The sequence below is a fragment of the Muntiacus reevesi genome, chromosome 1, assembly GCF_963930625.1.
Source record: "Muntiacus reevesi chromosome 1, mMunRee1.1, whole genome shotgun sequence".
In the NCBI taxonomy this organism is placed as follows: Eukaryota; Metazoa; Chordata; class Mammalia; order Artiodactyla; family Cervidae; genus Muntiacus; species Muntiacus reevesi.
This window is the reverse complement of record NC_089249.1, coordinates 178,128,728-178,147,468: the sequence shown is the minus strand read 5'-3', so window position 1 is coordinate 178,147,468 and position 18,741 is coordinate 178,128,728. Positions and strand designations below refer to the sequence as shown.

Here is an 18,741-nt window from a genome sequence, read left to right as displayed (position 1 = left end):
TACTGGGCTCAGCATGTGCCTACTGCACGCGCCCAGGCTCCTGCTCTCCTTCAGATGCAGGCGGCTTAGATGGCCCGCAGGCGGCCAGCCTCCCCAAGGCCTGCAGGGCCCAGATCCAGCCGAGGGGGAGTGCGCCGCTCTGCCAGGGCAGCTCCTTGTTGGAGGGGCCCCCTGGGGAGCAGCAGGTGGGAGTTGGCTGGAGCTGGAGGAGCGGGCTGGGGGGAGGGAGGTGGGGAAAGCAGAGGGGGTCCTGAAGGGCTGGGTGAGAATGGCCTGCTGCCGGGAGCAGACTTTCCGGAGTGATGGTGAACGACCCTGTGGGTGGGGGGCCCGGGAGGACAGTGGGACAGTGGGGAGCTTGGCGTTTGTGCTGCTGTGTGCGGGTCTTGGCGGGCCCCGGGGGGTATTGGAATGCACGGCTGAGTGCTTGTCAACACTGTAGTCACCTCGTCCTTGGGCCCTCTTGCAGGAGCTCGAGGCAGGGGCCATGTGGGCTCTAATGTGTCCCTTTGCTTTCCAGAGGAGAGGTGGAGCTCCTACTGCCTGTCATCACTGGCTGCCCAAAACATCTGCATGAGCAAGTTGCACTGCTCGGCCACGCTGGGGCAGACAGACCTCGCGGGGTCCCTGGGCAGCACGTCCTGCTGCTCCCTGCTGCGGGGCTTGTCCTTGGGGTGGTCCCCACCGCTGCTCCCGGCCCCTGTGTGCAACCCCAACAAGGCCGTGTTCACTGTGGACGCCAAGACCACAGAGGTGCGTGCTGTGGGGTGTGACCCAGCCGCGCGCCTGGGGTCTGCGGCCTCAGCTTACTGCCTCAGACGGGCACCTGAGCGTGTCAGTGCAGCTGGGAGAACGGTCGGGTCTACCTCTGCAGCGGCGAGAGCAATGACTTTGGAGACCTCAGTATGAATCTGTCTGGGCAAATCGAGTCCTCCCATCGATGCAGAGACTCAAGGAGAGGGGGTAGTGCGTCGTGTAATCTTATTTGCTGAGCGTGGAGAGCCGGGATCGTGTTTGTGTGCACAGAGCTGAGGCTTTTAGGTGGGTGGGCATGGGGCTGGTCCCCGCCACCACGCCCGTCTTGGTGGGGGAAGCCGGCGTGGTGCCAGTCTCCCTGCTGCACTGCCGGCAGTTGTTTCTGTTTCTCTGGGGTGGAGGAGCTGCGGTGGCTCTGCTGAGAGTTGCCGACGGTGGGGTGGAGAGCGAAGCCTACGCCGCCTTCCCCTCAGCTGCTCTGGGGGCGGAGGAGCTGCTGCTGACACGGGGCCTCCTCTCTGTGACCGCAGATCCTGGTGGCCAACGACAGAGCGTGCCGGCTCCTGGGCTACAGCAGCCACGACCTCATTGGCCAGAAGCTCACGCAGCTCTTCCTGAAGCCGGACCCCGACATGATGCAGGCCCTCAGCGAGGAGCATGTGGAGGCTGACGGGCATGCCGCCGTCGCTTTCGGCACCGTGGTGAGTGCAGGCCTCTGGGCTGCTGGCGTTCACGGTTGGCCGTCCCGCCCTTGGCCCTGACATAGGGGGCGGCTGGGAAGGGGGTGGGCACGGGTGAGGCCACATCAGAGTGGAGATGCTGCGCTTTCCTGGTGCTCCTTGATGAGGGATGAGGCTCGGCCCACACTGGCAAGCCTGCAGGGTTCACGCCAGGTTCTGGGGAGCTGGCAGTTTTGTCATCTCCCATCTCCGTCTCCATGCCCACCTGTCTGGTGGTGTTGGAGGGTGGCATGGCTACAACGATTCCCTGGAGCTTTGGGCTCCCCCATGTGTGTGTCCAGGCTGGACGTTGACAGGCTGACTTGCGTGTTAAATGCTGAGCCCTGAGCCTCAGGCCTTGAAACAAGTAGGATCATGTACACCCAGAAAATTACCCGTCCACGGGACTACCGCCTAGAAGGAAAAGCAAACACTGAACATGTGTGGGTGTCTTTCCTTTAAGAAATCTGGCCACCACGTTTCCCTTGCTTTATACTCTGCCGTGAAGCAGAGTATGAGAACAGCTACTCTTCTGATAGATCACTCACTCAGAGACTATATGGTCGAGCGTCGGAAGCCTTGTTTGCACTTTGATTAATTTCTATACGGGAGGCGGGTGAGCAGTGGGCAGGCACGCCCGCGGGCCGGGCTTGGGCCGCTCTGAGCCCCTCTGTGCCCCAGGTGGACATTGTGAGCCGCAGCGGGGAGAGGATCCCGGTGTCTGTGTGGATGAAGAGGGTGAAGCAGGAGAGCAGCCTCTGCTGCGTGGTCATGCTGGAGCCCGTGGAGCGGGTCTCGGCCTGGGTGGCGTTCCGGAACGACGTGAGTCACGTTCGGGTTCCCAGCTGTGGGTCACCTTACCCCTTGGGCCCCCCCCCCCGCCCCGCCCCGGCGTGTCAGCACATGGTGTCCCCCGGGGCCTTGGGGCAGGAAGAGGGCCTGGGGCCTGAAGGATGTGCCTGAGTGCCCACCTGGTAGCTGTGCTTGGGCAGGGCATCCGACCTCCCTGGCCTCTGTTCCCCCACCTATGCTCGTGGGATATGAGCCCGGCCCCCCACAGGATGATCTTAACACTTGGATAAAGTCATACGTGTGCCCCCTGGGTGCTGGCTGACACGCAGGCTGCACTTAAGGCTGGCGTGGGTGTGCCGGTTGTGTGTGTGGTTTGTGAGCCTCCAGCGTGAGCCGGGCTTCTGTGGGTGCCTGGGGGAACATGCGTTTGGGAACATCTGGCAGAGCTGGGAGACAGCATTCTGAGGGCAGCTTCCTTTGCCCCTGCACTTTTGAGGCTGGGACGGGGGGCGCACCACAGCCTTGCTTTCAGCTGGAAGGTACGGAGGTTCAGTGAGGTTTGAAGCTGAAGCACAGGGAACTTGGATCACGAGGCTCAACACCGGCTTTTCCTCCTAGGGCACCGTGACGTCCTGTGATGGGCTATTCGCGCACCTGCACGGCTTCGCGTCTGGGGAGGAGGTGGTTGGGCAGAACATCACAGACCTCATCCCTTCCCTGCAGCTCCCCCCTCCTGGCGGGCACGTCCCCACGGTAGGTCCTCAGGGCAGGGCCCTGGCTGCTGGCGCTGCCTGGCTGAAGCTGGGCCCTGTGGCTGCTGGAGTCTCTCTGTCTAGTGTCAGTTGAGTTTGTAGACCCAGCTCCATGACCTGACAGCAGGAATGTCTACACTGCAGTCTTGACCGAGGCTCAGAGCCTCTGTGGCACCCCGACTGGCCACCCCTGCCCCTGGTCCCCTTCCTGGAGCTCCTGTTGGGGCCTCTTTATTGAGAGGTCTGGGGGCTGCAAGGAGGAGGAGTGACTGGTGGGCGTCGTCTCCCGCCCAAGTCAGGACTGCGGGTCAGGTGGTGGCAGTTGCTCAGTAGCTCTGGGGGGCAGTGGGGGTTTGGGCTGGGGGTTCTCTTCTCAGCTGGCCCCCCCAGTTCCCAGGGGCCCTGTTTCACAACTAGCGTGCGGCCTTCACACAGCGGTTGCACTGCCAGGATTCACCTGATGTCACAGTCAGCCACCTGCAGGGTCAGATGGTCAGGGGTGGTCAAGCTGGGGTAAGGTCGGCTCTGCTGCTGCAGGAAATAGACCCTTCCAGGATGTCGTGGACTCTCCCTGGCTCTCCTCTGCCTTCAGGCTGAGAGCCAGGCCCTCCCGGGTGGTGGGGTGCCAGTTTCAGTCCCTCCAGCTCGATGGGAAGCCCCTTCTCCTACACCTTGCTCTCTTTATGCCCCCTATTCTGTCCTGAGACAGCGGACCTCTTGAAGCCCAAAGCTGTGGGGCTCAGTTGGTGCAACCACTGTAGGGAACTGTTCGGCAGTCTCTCATGCTGAACTCTGGCGTGCTGGCATAAGTCCTTTTGGACTTGCTAAGTCGCTTCAGTTGTATCCTAATCTTTGCTATTCTATGGACTGTAACTGCTAGGCTCCTCTGTCCATGGGATTCTCCAGGCAGGAATACTGGAGTGGGTTGCCAGGTGTTCTCCAGGGGATCTTTCCAACCCAGGGATCGAACCCACGTCTCTTTTGTCTCCTGCGTTGGCAGGTGGATTCTTTACCATTAGCGCCGCCTGGGAAGCCCTTGCTTAACTCTGAACATAACTCTTGCATAACTCTTAACTCTTAACTCTGCCCCACCCCAGGCACGCATCCAGAGGAGGTGTGTGTGCCAGGAGGCATGTGTTTGTGTCTGCCAGGAGGCACATGCGCACACGTGTGTATGTACCAAAAGACATGTGCAGGCATACTCCCAGCAGCTCCATGCTGGATCCACCTGTCACCTCTTCAGCAAAAGTGGCTGTGCCCTTCTTTCCTCGGGGCTCACTGGGGCCTGGGGTCTTACCAGGGGGAGTCTGGGGTCTTGAGTTCCGCCCCCGGTCAGGGTGCAGGACTGGTGCAGGGAGCTTCCCCATGTTTGGGCCTTGGGCCTCTGCAGATCTTGCGGGGGAACCCTTAAAAAGGAGGCAGGCACACTGGGTGAGGGGTAGACACAGGCCTGGGGACCAGCCGTCTTGAGAGCAGAAAGGAGCTGACCTGGAAAGCCTGTTAGATGCTTCTTTTGTGGGATTTGCTTGGGAGAGTGGACAGGTTCTGAGTGTTTAAAGCAGAGAAATTTGATGGAGGACTTGGTGGTGTGGATGATGGGGGGCCGTGGAGGCAGAGCGGAGATGGACAGACTACCCGGAGGCCAGCAGTCTGGGGAGCCACCGCCTCGCTGGCTGCAGAGGCAGATGGTGGGGGCCTGGTGGTCCAGGTGGGGAGCACAGGGACCCGCTTCCTGCAGGCTTGGAGGGGCCAGGCCAGTCCTGGCGCGTGGCTTGACGGCCCCTGTGTGCACTGCGTTTGGGCTCTTCTGGAGTGGGGAGCAGTCGTGCTGGCTTGGGTCCCGGCCGCGGCTCTTGGTCAGGTCTCTGCCTTCCCTAGGGTTGGGGGGCGGTGGGGAGATGAGGCAGGAAGAGCAGGGTGGAGGGTGGGTGTCCCGGGGGTGCCCGCCGAGCAGCAGAACCTCACAGCTTGGGCCACTGGAGGTGCCGCGGTGGGCGCAGGGGTGTGCCTTTCTTCCAGAATCTCAAGATTCAGAGGTCCGTCGGAAGAGCCAGGGATGGCGCCACCTTCCCCCTGAGCCTGAAGCTGAAGTCCCAGTCCAGCAGTGAGGAGGCTGCAGACGGCGAGGTGGCCCCTGGTGGGGGCTACTCAGCATCCATCTGGGTGTTCTCCACCATCAGTGGGCTCATCACACTCCTGCCCGATGGGACCATCTACGGCATCAACCACAGCTTTGCCCTGATGCTGTTTGGTTACGGAAAGGCTGAGCTCCTGGGCAAGGTGGGCTGGGGGGCCGGGTGTGACCCCCAGAGGCCTGTGCACCGTGCCTGCTGCTGCGGTGGCCGGCTTCCCTGGGGACTTGGGCCCAAAGAGCAGGACCTCTGCCTTGGCCCCACGCCCCGCCTGTGCCCGTTTGTCTGGACCTCCGGCAGAGCCCTTGCGTGTCAGGTGCCCCTCAGGAGAGGGAAGGGGCTCTGCCCAAAAGCCTGTCCCACATGAGGTCTGGTCTGAGTTCCTGCAGGGTGGTGTCACGCCTCCACACCTCCATCCGGGGGCCACAGTGGGTCAGCTCGGAGGAGGCGTCTCTGTAACCTCTTTCTTGGACTGGGCTGGGCTCTGCGGGCAGGCGAGCCTCTTAGGCTGCCTAAGAGGGGCCCTCCCTCGTGGTCTCCGCGATCCTCCAGGGCTTCTGGGGAGGGGCGTGGGCGTCCACTTGGTTGAGGGGGTGGTTCACGCTGGAGGGAGAGGCTGCTGTGTGGTGCGTCACTCGACATCTGAGCAGCCCCCTGCCCCTGGCCCCATGCCTGGCTGGCCCAGCTCTTGAGGTGGGTGCTGGCCTGGGCTCCCCACACCTTCTGCTGAGTACCTCGATGCCCACAGGCAGCCATCCCTTCTCGCCACCCTCACTGGGGCCAGCACTGCACACCAACCAGCCAGCCAGAGCTTTAACCAGAGCCTCAAAAGAGGTCCTGCCCTGTTTTCTAATAGAAATACTAGTTTGAATTAAGTGAAACAGTTCAACTGAAGTTAACGATCACACAGTTGGAGTGATTTCTGGATAAGGGCTTCCCTCAAGAACATGTGGGCACCGAGTCTTTGCAGGGAATATGTGACAGCAGGCTGGTTAGGGTTTGCTAAGGGAAAGAGAAACTAGCTGTGATTTCCATGGTGGGTGTCAGGGGTCTTTGGACCTGCCGAGAGGAGCTTGACCCGGGGTTTTTCCGGACCTTGTCCAGGCCTGCTCACGTCCTCTTCACACTCTGCCCGGGTGGGGCCTAGCCGAGTTCTGAAGCACCCTTTGTTTCCTAGAACATCACCTTCCTGATTCCTGGTTTCTACCACCACATGGACCTTGCCTATGACAGCTCCTTACCTCTGCGGGACCTGGCCAGCTGCCTGGACACTGGCAGCCAGAGTGGGCCTGGGGTCAGCATGGAGGACGAGCCTGCCAGCACAGCCCAGGGTGAGGCCAGCCCCCTCCTCCTCCCGGGCCACCCCCTCCACGGGAAAGGGGCTGCAGCTGGGGGTGGGCGTGGGCATGATGGGGGGCGGTGGTGGCGTGGGGACCCTGTACTGTGGATTTGGTGTTCTTCTCTGTGTCTTGTGGGCCTTCCAAGTTCCAGGCATGGGACACTTTAGTGGGGCTCACAGCTGCGTTCGTGCAGAGCGCAGGATGGGAGATGCCCAAGTAAGTCACGTGTGCCTGCGTCTAGCGCCACAGCTAGTTGGCAGTCTTGCTGTGCGAGTAAGTGACGTAGCTTTTATGTAAGTAGCTGAAGGTGGGACCGATGTCAGGTCCATCCCTGAGTCAGCAGTCTCGTAAAATTTGTTTAGTTTTGTCTATTTCCAGTGTTTGTTTGTTTTTTTTCCCTCTAATTTACTTATTTAGTTTTAGCTGTGCAGGGTCTTTGTCACTGTGCAGGCGTTTCTATAGTTGTGGAGAGTGGAGGCTCCTCTCCAGTCGAGGTGCGAGGGCTTCTCACTGCAGTGGCTTCTGTTGGGGAGCACCGGCTGTAGGGTGCACAGGCTCTGGTAGCTGAGGCTCGTGACTCCTGGCTCTGGCTCGCAGGATCTAGAGCACAGGCTCAGGAGTGGTGGCACCCGGGCCTCACTGCTGCATAGCACGTGGGCTCATCCCAGACCAGGGGCTGAAGCTGTGTCTGTTGCACTGGCAGATGGATTCTTTACACTGAGCCACCAGGGAAGCCTTCCAGTGCTTTTAACTTAACGTTTAGATGATTCCAATAAAAGCCCTGAGTCCACACTGTGACACTGTAGCACCGTGTGAGGGGTGCACTGTGGGGCTCCCGCTGCACGGACTGCTGTCTGTTCTCTGGAGGTGGAGCCCCGGGAAGCAAGGCACAGCGGAGGATCCGGCAGCCTCTGGGGGGCTCAATTCCCCTCCAGGAGGCTGGATGGGGCAGCCCTGGTGTCGCCTCGGGGACCCACCAAGGTCTGCGTCTACGAGTGCTGTCACCTGAAGGCGAGTCTAAAGGAAGACCTGGACATGGAGGAAACACCAGTGGATTTAATACAGTCACGGAGGGGAAATGTGACTGTGTGGTGTCTGACAGGACGTGAGTGCTCACTGTCAGATGGTGTGTGTCAGGCCTCAGATGTGACTGTGTGCTGTCTGACAGGACATGAGTGCTCGCTGTCAGATGGTGTGTGTCAGGCCTCAGATATGACTGTGGTGTCTGACAGGACGTGAGTGCTCGCTGTCAGATGGTGTGTGTCGGGCCTCAGATGTGACTTTGTGGTGTCTGACAGGACATGAGTGCTCACTGTCGGATGGTGTGTGTCGGGCCTGAGATGTGACTGTGTGGTGTCTGACAGGACGTGAGTGCTCACTGTCAGATGGTGTGTGTCGGGCCTCAGATGTGACTGTGTGGTGTCTGACAGGACGTGAGTGCTCGCTGTCAGATGGTGTGTGTCGGGCCTCAGATAGGACTGTGGTGTCTGACAGGACGTGAGTGCTCGCTATCAGATGGAGTGTGTCGGTCCTGAGATGTGACTGTGTGGCGTCTGACAGGACGTGAGTGCTCACTGTCAGAAGGAGGGTCTCGGGCCTGAGGTGTGACTGTGTGGTGTCTGACAGGACGTGAGTGCTCAGTGTCAGATGGTGTGTGTCGGGCCTCAGATATGACTGTGTGGCGTCTGACAGGACGTGAGTGCTCACTGTCAGATGGTGTGTGTCAGGCTTTAGATGTGACTGTGTGGCGTCTGACAGGACGTGAGTGCTCAAGGTCAGATGGTGTTTCTCGGGCCTGAGATGTGACTGTGTGGTGTCTGACAGGACGTGAGTGCTCGCTGTCAGATGGTGTGTGTCGGGCCTGAGATGTGACAGTGTGGTGTCTGACAGGACGTGAGTGCTCGCTGTCAGATGGTGTGTGTCGGGCCTCAGATGTGACTGTGTGGTGCCTGACAGGACGTGAGTGCTCGCTGTCAGATGGTGTGTGTCGGGCCTCAGATGTGACTGTGTGGTGTCTGACAGGCCGTGAGTGCTCGCTGTCAGATGGTGTGTGTCGGGCCTCAGATATGACTGTGGTGTCTGACAGGACGTGAGTGCTCGCTGTCAGATGGTGTGTGTCCGGTCTCAGATGTGACTGTGGCGTCTGACAGGATGTGAGTGCTCACTGTCAGATGCTGTGTGTCGGGCCTGAGATGTGACTGTGTGGCGTCTGACAGGACGTGAGTGCTCGCTGTCAGATGGTGTGTGTAGGTCCTGAGATGTGACTGTGTGGTGTCTGACAGGACGTGAGTGCTCACTGTCAGATGGTGTGTGTCGGTTCTCAGATGTGACTGTGTGGTGTCTGACAGGACGTGAGTGCTCAGTGTCAGATGATGTGTGTCGGGCCTCAGATATGACTGTGGTGTCTGATAGGACGTGAGTGCTCGCTGTCAGATGGTGTGTGTCGGGCCTGAGATGTGACTGTGTGGTGCCTGACAGGACGTGAGTGCTCACTGTCAGATGGTGTGTGTCGGGCCTGAGATGTGACTCTGTGGTGTCTGTAGGACGTGAGTGCTCACTATCAGATGGTGTGTGTCAGGCTAGAGATGTGACTGTGTGGCGTCTGACAGGACGTGAGTGCTCACTGTCAGATGGTGTGTGTCAGGCCTCAGATGTGACTGTGTGGCGTCTGACAGGACGTGAGTGCTCACTGTCAGATGGTGTGTGTCGGTCCTGAGATGTGCCTGTGTGGTGTCTGACAGGACGTGAGTGCTCGCTGTCAGATGGTGTGTGTCGGGCCTCAGATGTAACTGTGTGGTGTCTGACAGGACGTGAGTGCTCACTGTCAGATGGTGTGTGTCGGGCCTGAGATGTGACTGTGTGGTGTCTGACAGGACGTGAGTGCTCACTATCAGATGGTGTGTGTCAGGCTTTAGATGTGACTGTGTGGCGTCTGACAGGACGTGAGTGCTCACTGTCAGATGGTGTGTGTCGGGCCTCAGATGTGACTGTGTGGCATCTGACAGGACGTGAGTGCTCACTGTCAGATGGTGTGTGTCAGGCTTTAGATGTGACTGTGTGGTGTCTGACAGGACGTGAGTGCTTGCTGTCAGATGGTGTGTGTCGGGCCTGAGATGTGACTGTGTGGTGTCTGACAGGACGTGAGTGCTCACTGTCAGATGGTGTGTGTCGGGCCTCAGATATGACTGTGTGGTGTCTGACAGGACGTGAGTGCTCAGTGTCAGATGGTGTGTGTCGGGCCTCCGGTATGACTGTGAGGTGTCTGACAGGACGTGAGTGCTCACTGACAGATGGTGTGTGTCAGGCCTCAGATGTGACTGTGTGGTGTCTGACAGGACGTGAGTGCTCAGTGTCAGATGATGTGTGTCGGTCCTGAGATGTGACTGTGTGGCATCTGACAGGACGTGAGTGCTCACTGTCAGATGGAGTGTGTCGGGCCTCAGATGTGACTGTGTGGTGTCTGACAGGATGTGAGTGCTCACTGTCAGATGGTGTGTGTCGGGCCTCAGATGTGACTGTGTGGTGTCTGACAGGACGTGAGTGCTCACTGTCAGATGGTGTGTGTCGGGCCTCAGATGTGACTGTGTGGTGTCTGACAGGACGTGAGTGCTCAGTGTCAGATGGTGTGTGTCGGTCCTGAGATGTGACTGTGTGGTGTCTGACAGGACGTGAGTGCTCGCTGTCAGATGGTGTGTGTCGGTCCTGAGATGTGACTGTGTGGTGTCTGACAGGACGTGAGTGCTCGCTGTCAGATGGTGTGTGTCGGTCCTGAGATGTGACTGTGTGGTGTCTGACAGGACGTGAGTGCTCACTGTCAGATGGTGTGTGTCGGGCCTCAGATGTGACTGTGTGGCGTCTGACAGGACGTGAGTGCTCACTGTCAGATGGTGTGTGTCGGGCCTGAGATGTGACTGTGTGGTGTCTGACAGGACCTGAGTGATCAGTGTCAGATGGTGTGTGTCAGGCTTTAGATGTGACTTTGTGGCGTCTGACAGGACGTGAGTGCTCACTGTCAGATGGTGTGTGTCAGGCCTCAGATGTGACTGTGTGGCGTCTGACAGGACGTGAGTGCTCACTGTCAGATGATGTGTGTCGGTCCTGAGATGTGCCTGTGTGGTGTCTGACAGGACGTGAGTGCTCGCTGTCAGATGGTGTGTGTCGGGCCTCAGATGTAACTGTGTGGTGTCTGACAGGACGTGAGTGCTCACTGTCAGATGTTGTGTGTCGGGCCTGAGATGTGACTGTGTGGTGTCTGACAGGACGTGAGTGCTCACTATCAGATGGTGTGTGTCAGGCTTTAGATGTGACTGTGTGGCGTCTGACAGGACGTGAGTGCTCACTGTCAGATGGTGTGTGTCGGGCCTCAGTTGTGACTGTGTGGCATCTGACAGGACGTGAGTGCTCACTGTCAGATGGTGTGTGTTAGGCTTTAGATGTGACTGTGTGGTGTCTGACAGGACGTGAGTGCTTGCTGTCAGATGGTGTGTGTCGGGCCTGAGATGTGACTGTGTGGTGTCTGACAGGACGTGAGTGCTCACTGTCAGATGTTGTGTGTCGGGCCTCAGATATGACTGTGTGGTGTCTGACAGGACGTGAGTGCTCAGTGTCAGATGGTGTGTGTCGGGCCTCCGGTATGACTGTGAGGTGTCTGACAGGACGTGAGTGCTCACTGACAGATGGTGTGTGTCAGGCCTCAGATGTGACTGTGTGGTGTCTGACAGGACGTGAGTGCTCAGTGTCAGATGATGTGTGTCGGTCCTGAGATGTGACTGTGTGGCACCTGACAGGACGTGAGTGCTCACTGTCAGATGGAGTGTGTCGGGCCTCAGATGTGACTGTGTGGTGTCTGACAGGATGTGAGTGCTCACTGTCAGATGGTGTGTGTCGGGCCTCAGATGTGACTGTGTGGTGTCTGACAGGACGTGAGTGCTCACTGTCAGATGGTGTGTGTCGGGCCTCAGATGTGACTGTGTGGTGTCTGACAGGACGTGAGTGCTCAGTGTCAGATGGTGTGTGTCGGTCCTGAGATGTGACTGTGTGGTGTCTGACAGGACGTGAGTGCTCGCTGTCAGATGGTGTGTGTCGGTCTTGAGATGTGACTGTGTGGTGTCTGACAGGACGTGAGTGCTCGCTGTCAGATGGTGTGTGTCGGTCCTGAGATGTGACTGTGTGGCGTCTGACAGGACGTGAGTTCTCACTGTCAGATGGTGTGTGTCGGGCCTCAGATGTGACTGTGTGGCGTCTGACAGGACGTGAGTGCTCACTGTCAGATGGTGTGTGTCGGGCCTCAGATGTGACTGTGTGGCGTCTGGCAGGACGTGAGTGCTCACTGTCAGATGGTGTGTGTCGGGCCTGAGATGTGACTGTGTGGTGTCTGACAGGACGTGAGTGCTCACTGTCAGATGGTGTGTGTCGGGCCTCAGATGTGACTGTGTGGTGTCTGACAGGACGTGAGTGCTCACTGTCAGATGTTGTGTGTCGGGCCTGAGATGTGACTGTGTGGTGTCTGACAGGACGTGAGTGCTCAGTGTCAGATGGTGTGTGTCAGGCCTCAGATGTGACTGTGTGGTGTCTGACCGGACATGAGTGCTCGCCGTCAGATGGTGTGTGTCGGTTCTCAGATGTGACTGTGGCGTCTGACAGGATGTGAGTGCTCACTGTCAGATGCTGTGTGTCGGGCCTGAGATGTGACTGTGTGGCATCTGACAGGACGTGAGTGCTCGCTGTGAGATGGTGTGTGTGGGGCCTGAGATGTGACTGTGTGGTGTCTGACAGGACGTGAGTGCTCACTGTCAGATGGTGTGTGTCAGGCCTCAGATGTGACTTTGTGGTGTCTGACAGGACGTGAGTGCTCGCTGTCAGATGGTGTGTGTCGGTCCTGATATGTGACTGTGTGGTGCCTGACAGGACGTGAGTGCTCACTGTCAGATGGTGTGTGTCAGGCCTCAGATGTGACTGTGTGGTGTCTGACAGGACGTGAGTGCTCGCTGTCAGATGGTGTGTGTCGGTCCTGATATGTGACTGTGTGGTGCCTGACAGGACGTGAGTGCTCACTGTCAGATGGTGTGTGTCAGGCCTCAGATGTGACTGTGTGGTGTCTGACAGGACGTGAGTGCTCACTGTCAGATGGTGTGTGTCGGGCCTGAGATGTGACTGTGTGGTGTCTGACAGGACCTGAGTGATCAGTGTCAGATGGTGTGTGTCGGGCCTGAGATGTGACTGTGTGGTGTCTGACAGGACGTGAGTGCTCAGTGTCAGATGGTGTGTGTCGGGCCTCAGATGTGACTGTGTGGTGTCTGACAGGACGTGAGTGCTCGCTGTCAGATGGTGTGTGTCGGGCCCGAGATGTGACTGTGTCGTGTCTGACAGGACGTGAGTGCTCACTGTCAGATGGTGTGTGTCAGGCCTCAGATGTGACTGTGTGGTGTCTGACAGGACGTGAGTGCTCACTGTCAGATGGTGTGTGTCAGGCCTCAGATGTGACTGTGTGGTGTCTGACGGGACGTGCGTGCTCACTGTCAGATGGTGTGTGTCGGGCCTGAGATGTGACTGTGTGGTGTCTGACAGGACGTGAGTGCTCACTGTCAGATGGTGTGTGTCGGTCCTGAGATGTGACTGTGTGGCGTCTGACAGGAGGTGAGTGCTCAGTGTCAGATGGTGTGTGTCGGGCCTGAGATGTGACTGTGTGGTGTCTGACAGGACGTGAGTGCTCAGTGTCAGATGGTGTGTGTCGGGCCTCAGGTACAACTGTGTGGTGTCTGACAGGACGTGAGTGCTCGCTGTCAGATGGTGTGTGTCGGTCCTGAGATGTGACTGTGTGGCGTCTGACAGGACGTGAGTGCTCACTGTCAGATGGTGTGTGTCGGGCCTCTGATGTGACTGTGTGGCGTCTGACAGGACGTGAGTGCTCGCTGTGAGATGGTGTGTGTCGTGCCTGAGATGTGAGTGTGTGGTCTCTGACAGGACGTGAGTGCTCGCTGTCAGATGGTGTGTGTCGGTTCTCAGATGTGACTGTGTGGCGTCTGACAGGACGTGAGTGCTCACTGTCAGATGGTGTGTGTCAGGCCTCAGATGTGCCTGTGTGGTGTTTGACAGGACGTGAGTGCTCACTGTGAGATGGTGTGTGTCAGGCCTTGATTGCGGTGTTTGGAGTGTTCCCCATATCATGCAGGATCTCTTTTTGGGGCATGGCCTCCGTTCTCGTGCCACACTGGCCCCAGCGTGTGCAAGCTAAGTAGTTGTGTGTGGCCTTAGTTTGTCTGTGGCATGTGGATCTTTATTTCCTGACCAGTAATCAAACCCATGTCCCTTGCGTTGGAAGTGCAGATTCTTCACCATTGGCCACCAGGGATGTCCCTGGTGTTCCGTTTTTAGACGATGCTTTGTCAGGCTACTGACTCTCTTTGAGTGGCCCCTTTTCTTAACATGAGGTTTCCTTCATTGTATCTGGATTTTTCCATTTGCAAAGACTGTTTTTTCAAGTTTTTTTTTCTCTGTCATTGTTACGTTCCCTTTTCTCTTTTTCCAGAATCTAAGTTCTTTCAGTGTGTGTGTGTAATTCATGTTCTTTGTACGTAATTGGGTGGGCGGCATCACCGGACCTCTGCCCTCATGGTCTCCAGGGTGGACCTGTGGGCATTGCACGCTTGCTCTTGGTGCCAGTCTGCCGCTCCTGCCAGTGGGGGCCAGACTCTTCCTGGGAGCCTGCCCCGTGCAGGCCGCTGTGTATCATGGACAGTCGCACCCTTGCCACCCTGGTTACTGTGGTGGCCTGGCCCTGCTGTAGGGTGGCACTCTATCTTGCCTCTGGAGCCTGGGCAGATCCAGGTGACGCATGTGCAGGCATGAGGTGGAGAAGACACCATGGTCCAGAGGGAAAGCAGAGCCGGGGAGCCTGTGCCTTCTGGGTCCCCAGGCCAGATGGAGCAGGGCTTCTGGGAAAGGGAGCAGGCCAGGCATGGCGGGGAGGCCAGAGGTCCCGAGGAGAGGAGCAGGCTTAGGCTGCAGGCCTCTGGTTCTCCCCCGGCATCAGAGAATGGAGCTCCTGGGGGCTGTCAGCAGTGAGGGGCCCAGGGCCTGGGCTGGGAGCCAGGGCTGCACTGAGGACGTGGGCCTGGCAGCATTTCTGAGGTCAGCTCAGGCCCCCGCTCAGCGGAGAGGTGGTTTTCAGTGGGATGCGCCAGCCAGTGGGAAACACTCTTTTTTTGCCAGATCCAAAGGTGGACACCGAGACCTCAAAGCCAGCGGAGAGCCAGGACACATTCCATATAGCCCCAGTCCCCACAGACCCCAGGGGCTCCCTGTCTGCCTCCCCGCCGGCACCGCCCCCTCCGGGGTAAGTCCTCCAAGGGAGGGGCAGGTGCACGTGGGAGGGGGAGGGTGCGCTGCATGTGATGACAGAGGTGACACCGGCGCCCCTGGATGGCCGTGCTGCTGCCATGTCACCGGCCTGTTTCACGGGCAAGGGAGCATTTAGGCAGGATCCAGGGAACTGGTCCCAGCATAACTTCCTCGTTTCAAAAATCTCTTGACTCTGTTTGCTGTGTGTTTTTAAATAACACAGTATTCTATTTAGACAACAGGGGTTCATTTTGGAAAACTTAGGAAAGTTAGACACGTCCACTTGTTCAGTTATCAGTCCTGTTGTGTGCAGCGTTTTGGTGTGTTTTCAACCAGTTTCTCATTTTGAAAAAATCACTTTGAGATTGAGTGTACAGTAACGCGCTAACCTTGGTGGGCCTTTCTCCTCTCCCCCGGGAGGGGCTGCTCCCGCTCCGCTCGGCGTCCCTCGCTGCCCTGGGGTCAGGACACAGGTCAGCAGTGCCTGTCCTGAACTGGACCAGAAGCACGTCTTTGTTTCTGGCTTCTTTAGCTCTCCATTGTGCGAGATTTATCGATACCACAGTTTTCTAGTTTTCTTGAAATGATGTTTTAAACACGTGCTACGTGAATGTGTGTATTTAACTACTGAGGAATAATGGTGAACAGCAAAAGTCCCCCAACTCTCCCAGCCGTGACCTCCTTCCAGGCCATCTCCCCATGCCCTTGAGTCTGAGCCCTTGCTACACAGACAGGCTGCCCTGCACACGCCCTCCTAAACGTGTGCACGTGCTGGAGGTACCATGCATCCCCGGAGCAAGCCTGCTCCTCATGCGGCCCCGTGGCTCGTGGACGCAGCCCCTGCCATTTGCGTCACCCCCTGGCTTCCGGCTTGGCTTCAGTGGTTGGAGCAGCATGACCCCATCAGTCCTTGCTAAGCGCTCACACGCACGGGGTGAGGGGAGGGCCCGTCTCCCCTTGGTTCCCCCAGAGAGTCCTGCAGGTCCTCGGAACCCCGCTCACAGCTGCCTCCCCTGCGGCGGTCCTTGAGCGGAGCCTGCTTCTCAATGCCTCTTCCTAGCCCTCTGCTGCAATGTTTACCCATTGGCGCACGCCTGTCCCCCGGCCACGCTGGGCACCGCCACTTTCTGTTGCCCCTGGGGCTATTGTCTGGCCTGGGCTGACCCGGGGTGGCACCTAGCACTGTGCCGAGTGGGTGTTAGTGGCTGGGGTGGACCCCTATCTGCGGCTTTGCAATCACCTGCAAAGTGGTCACCGCAGTCACCGCGGTGGCCTCTTCCTCTGTGGTCCCCCGTCCCCAGCATGCCGGGGGCTCTGTGTTCTGGCTCCCAGGACCCCGCGCTCAGCTCTCCCAGCCCTGACTCCTCTTGCCCTCCCGCTCTGTGCTGTAGATCTGGTGGTGTCTGTAGGCATCATGATTCCTCCACTTTCTCCCCATACCTCCTGCTGCGCGGGCACAGGGAGCCTGACCCCCTGGCTGGCTGTTGGGGCCTGCTCACCGCATGGTGAGCGTGGGGACCACAGCCTTCAGCACAGGGTCCTAGAGCTCGGACTGTGCCTGGGTGAGTCACTGCTAGGTATGAATTTGCCTGGAGAACGCGTGACTTGGTGTTTCACTTTTTAACTTTATTGTGAAAGTTCATCTTCTCTCCTGTCCTGTTCACGGTGGTCATCGCTTTGTGCTTGACTCTGGTGGAGGGGGAATCCGTGTGATCTCCTCTGTGGCTCCTAAGTGACTGTGTCGTCCCATGTCACAACCCGCAGCGGGGACAGCATCCCAGGAGGAAGCCGGTCACTGCCCGAGTGCCTGCGAGAAGTGCCCGAGGGAGGCCCATCTGCCCGCAGCGGCTCCTCGTCACCCGAGGGCCAGCAGTGCTCCGTCTCAGAGCAAGAGCAGCCAGCGACAGCAGAGCGCCTCAGCCGGGGTCTTCAGCGGGGGAGTCAGTCTGACCTGGGGGACACGAAGCTGTCTGCTTCCCAGGAAGACTCAGAAGCTGCCACCCTGGGTGCAGATAGGAGCGGTGGGGATGAGTCGTGGGGCCCGTGGCAGGAGGTACCGGTGGGGCCGGCCAGCGCCAGTGATTCAGACCAGGGCCCTGACACTGCCACCACTGCCGCGCCCCACACCAAGGGTCGCCTGGCCGGGCAGGGCCCCCAGGGGCAGCAGAGCATGCCGCCAGGAAGCCCGCCCTCGGCCCCCAGCCCCCCAGGGACGCTGCAGCTCCTGTTCTCGATGCCGCCTTTGGACGAGCCCTGGCTGGGCATGCGGCAAGACAGAGAGGAGCTGCACACGTGCCTGATAAAGGAGCAGCTGTCCGCCTCGAGCTTTGCGGGGCCTAGGGGCGTCTCCTACGCTGAGCTGGTCCTGACAGGGCAGCCCCTGCCTTCCGCCCCTGCATCCTTGTCAGACCTGAGAGCCATAGACCCACGGGGCGGCCGCTCGGGCAGCTCCTCGGCCTGCTATGCCCTGGCCACCGACCTGCCCGGTGCCCTGGAGGCTGTGGAAGCCCCAGAGGCTGGCGAGAATTCGTTTTCTTGGAACCTCAAGGAGCTTGTTTTCAGGGACTGGACAGACCGAACTTCTTCCAACTGTTCGTGCGCCACATCTGAACTTGGGGGCACGCCTTCGCCTTCCCTGGTGGGCTCTGATGCAGATGTGGGTGCCCTGCACAGGCAGCAGTCAGACGTGCTGGACGATCGGGAGCTGCTGCTGCTGACCGGCACCCGCGTTGATCTGGGTGGGGGCCGGCGCTTCCGTGAGAGCCGCCTGGGCCTGGAGGAGACAGAGCCGTCCCAGACCTGTCTGGTGTCCTCCGAGCACCAGGATGTGAATGGCCACGACAGCCCGCGCTGCATCCTTCCCGTGCCGGGAGCCGGCCCTGAGGATGACTGCCTGCTGGACGCGCCCGGGCTGAGCCTCCAGGTCACCTCCACGCCCGTGAGAGCCGAGGACCCCGGCCCTGCACCCCTTAGGGTGGCCGACCTGCAGCCGGAGATCCAGGAGGGCACCTACACGGGGAGCTGCTACCACCGGGACGGTTCGCAGCTGAGTATGTGCGGGCGGGCGGGGTGGGCGGGGTCTGGTCTCCTGCTGCCCTGAGAGCGCGCTCTGTGGGGTGGGGGCTCCTCATCCTGGTGTCTCGGGGGGCTTCACCCCTTGAATAGTATGGCAGAAAGTTATAGTTTGCCTCTTGAAAGTTAGGACTACAAGTACGTGTGCGGGCGGGGGTAGTCCGGGGTCCCGGCTGCTCTGTGCGATGCAGCAGTCCCGCCGGGAGGGGAGGGTGGGGCTCGGATCTCCACAGGCTGTCGGGGTTCAGGGACAGCCAGGTCTGGGTGAGGACCGAGCCCGCCCTCCCGGCTGTGCCCTGAGTCCTCCGGGGTGGGGAGAGCCTCTGTATGGCTCTCCACACGGTCTTCTGACATTCTGGGTGAGGTTCTAGCCACATGTGGGATTTCAAGCCTGCACGTGTTCCGTGTGCAAGGAGGCTGCCCTTCTTGGAACCTCTGCTCTGGGGGATGGCGGTCAGCCCTTTAGCTTGTCCCTTTTTATTTTCCTAATTTTCCAGCGTTGCTGTATTTCAGCCAGTTGTTTTCCTCATTGCCAATTTCCTAGTGTTGACTATAGGGCTTTTTTCCTAACCTTAAAAAAGTTTTATGAGTGATATATGTTATTTATAGAAATACTAGAAATAAAAGACTAAAAAGAAGAAAATAAAATAACTTGTAAACCCCTGCCAGGAAGAAGCTAGGCACGTTTGCTTTGCTATGTCCCCAGGAGGCTGTGTCCGCACACACCTGTGCCCCGTGGTGTGCATGGGGTGTGCAGCGGGGCGGCACCTATGTGCGTGACTCCCCAGCCAGACTCTGGAGGGTGCTGGGGCACCTTCTCCAGGCTCATCTGTGTTGG

At 58.9% G+C, this 18,741-nt stretch overlaps 1 protein-coding gene across 1 annotated transcript in view; it reads left to right on the top strand.

Moving 5' to 3' along the window:
* The window catches only part of PASK (PAS domain containing serine/threonine kinase), a 37,280-nt gene that overhangs the window by 7,002 nt on the left and 11,537 nt on the right, over positions 1-18,741 (top strand). The window contains exons 3-10 of the mRNA XM_065931125.1: positions 521-753; positions 1,287-1,457; positions 2,157-2,297; positions 2,886-3,020; positions 5,039-5,299; positions 6,329-6,482; positions 14,703-14,826; positions 16,596-17,881. Coding sequence (XP_065787197.1) covers positions 521-753; positions 1,287-1,457; positions 2,157-2,297; positions 2,886-3,020; positions 5,039-5,299; positions 6,329-6,482; positions 14,703-14,826; positions 16,596-17,881 — 2,505 coding nt within the window. The remainder of the gene's footprint in view (positions 1-520; positions 754-1,286; positions 1,458-2,156; positions 2,298-2,885; positions 3,021-5,038; positions 5,300-6,328; positions 6,483-14,702; positions 14,827-16,595; positions 17,882-18,741) is intronic.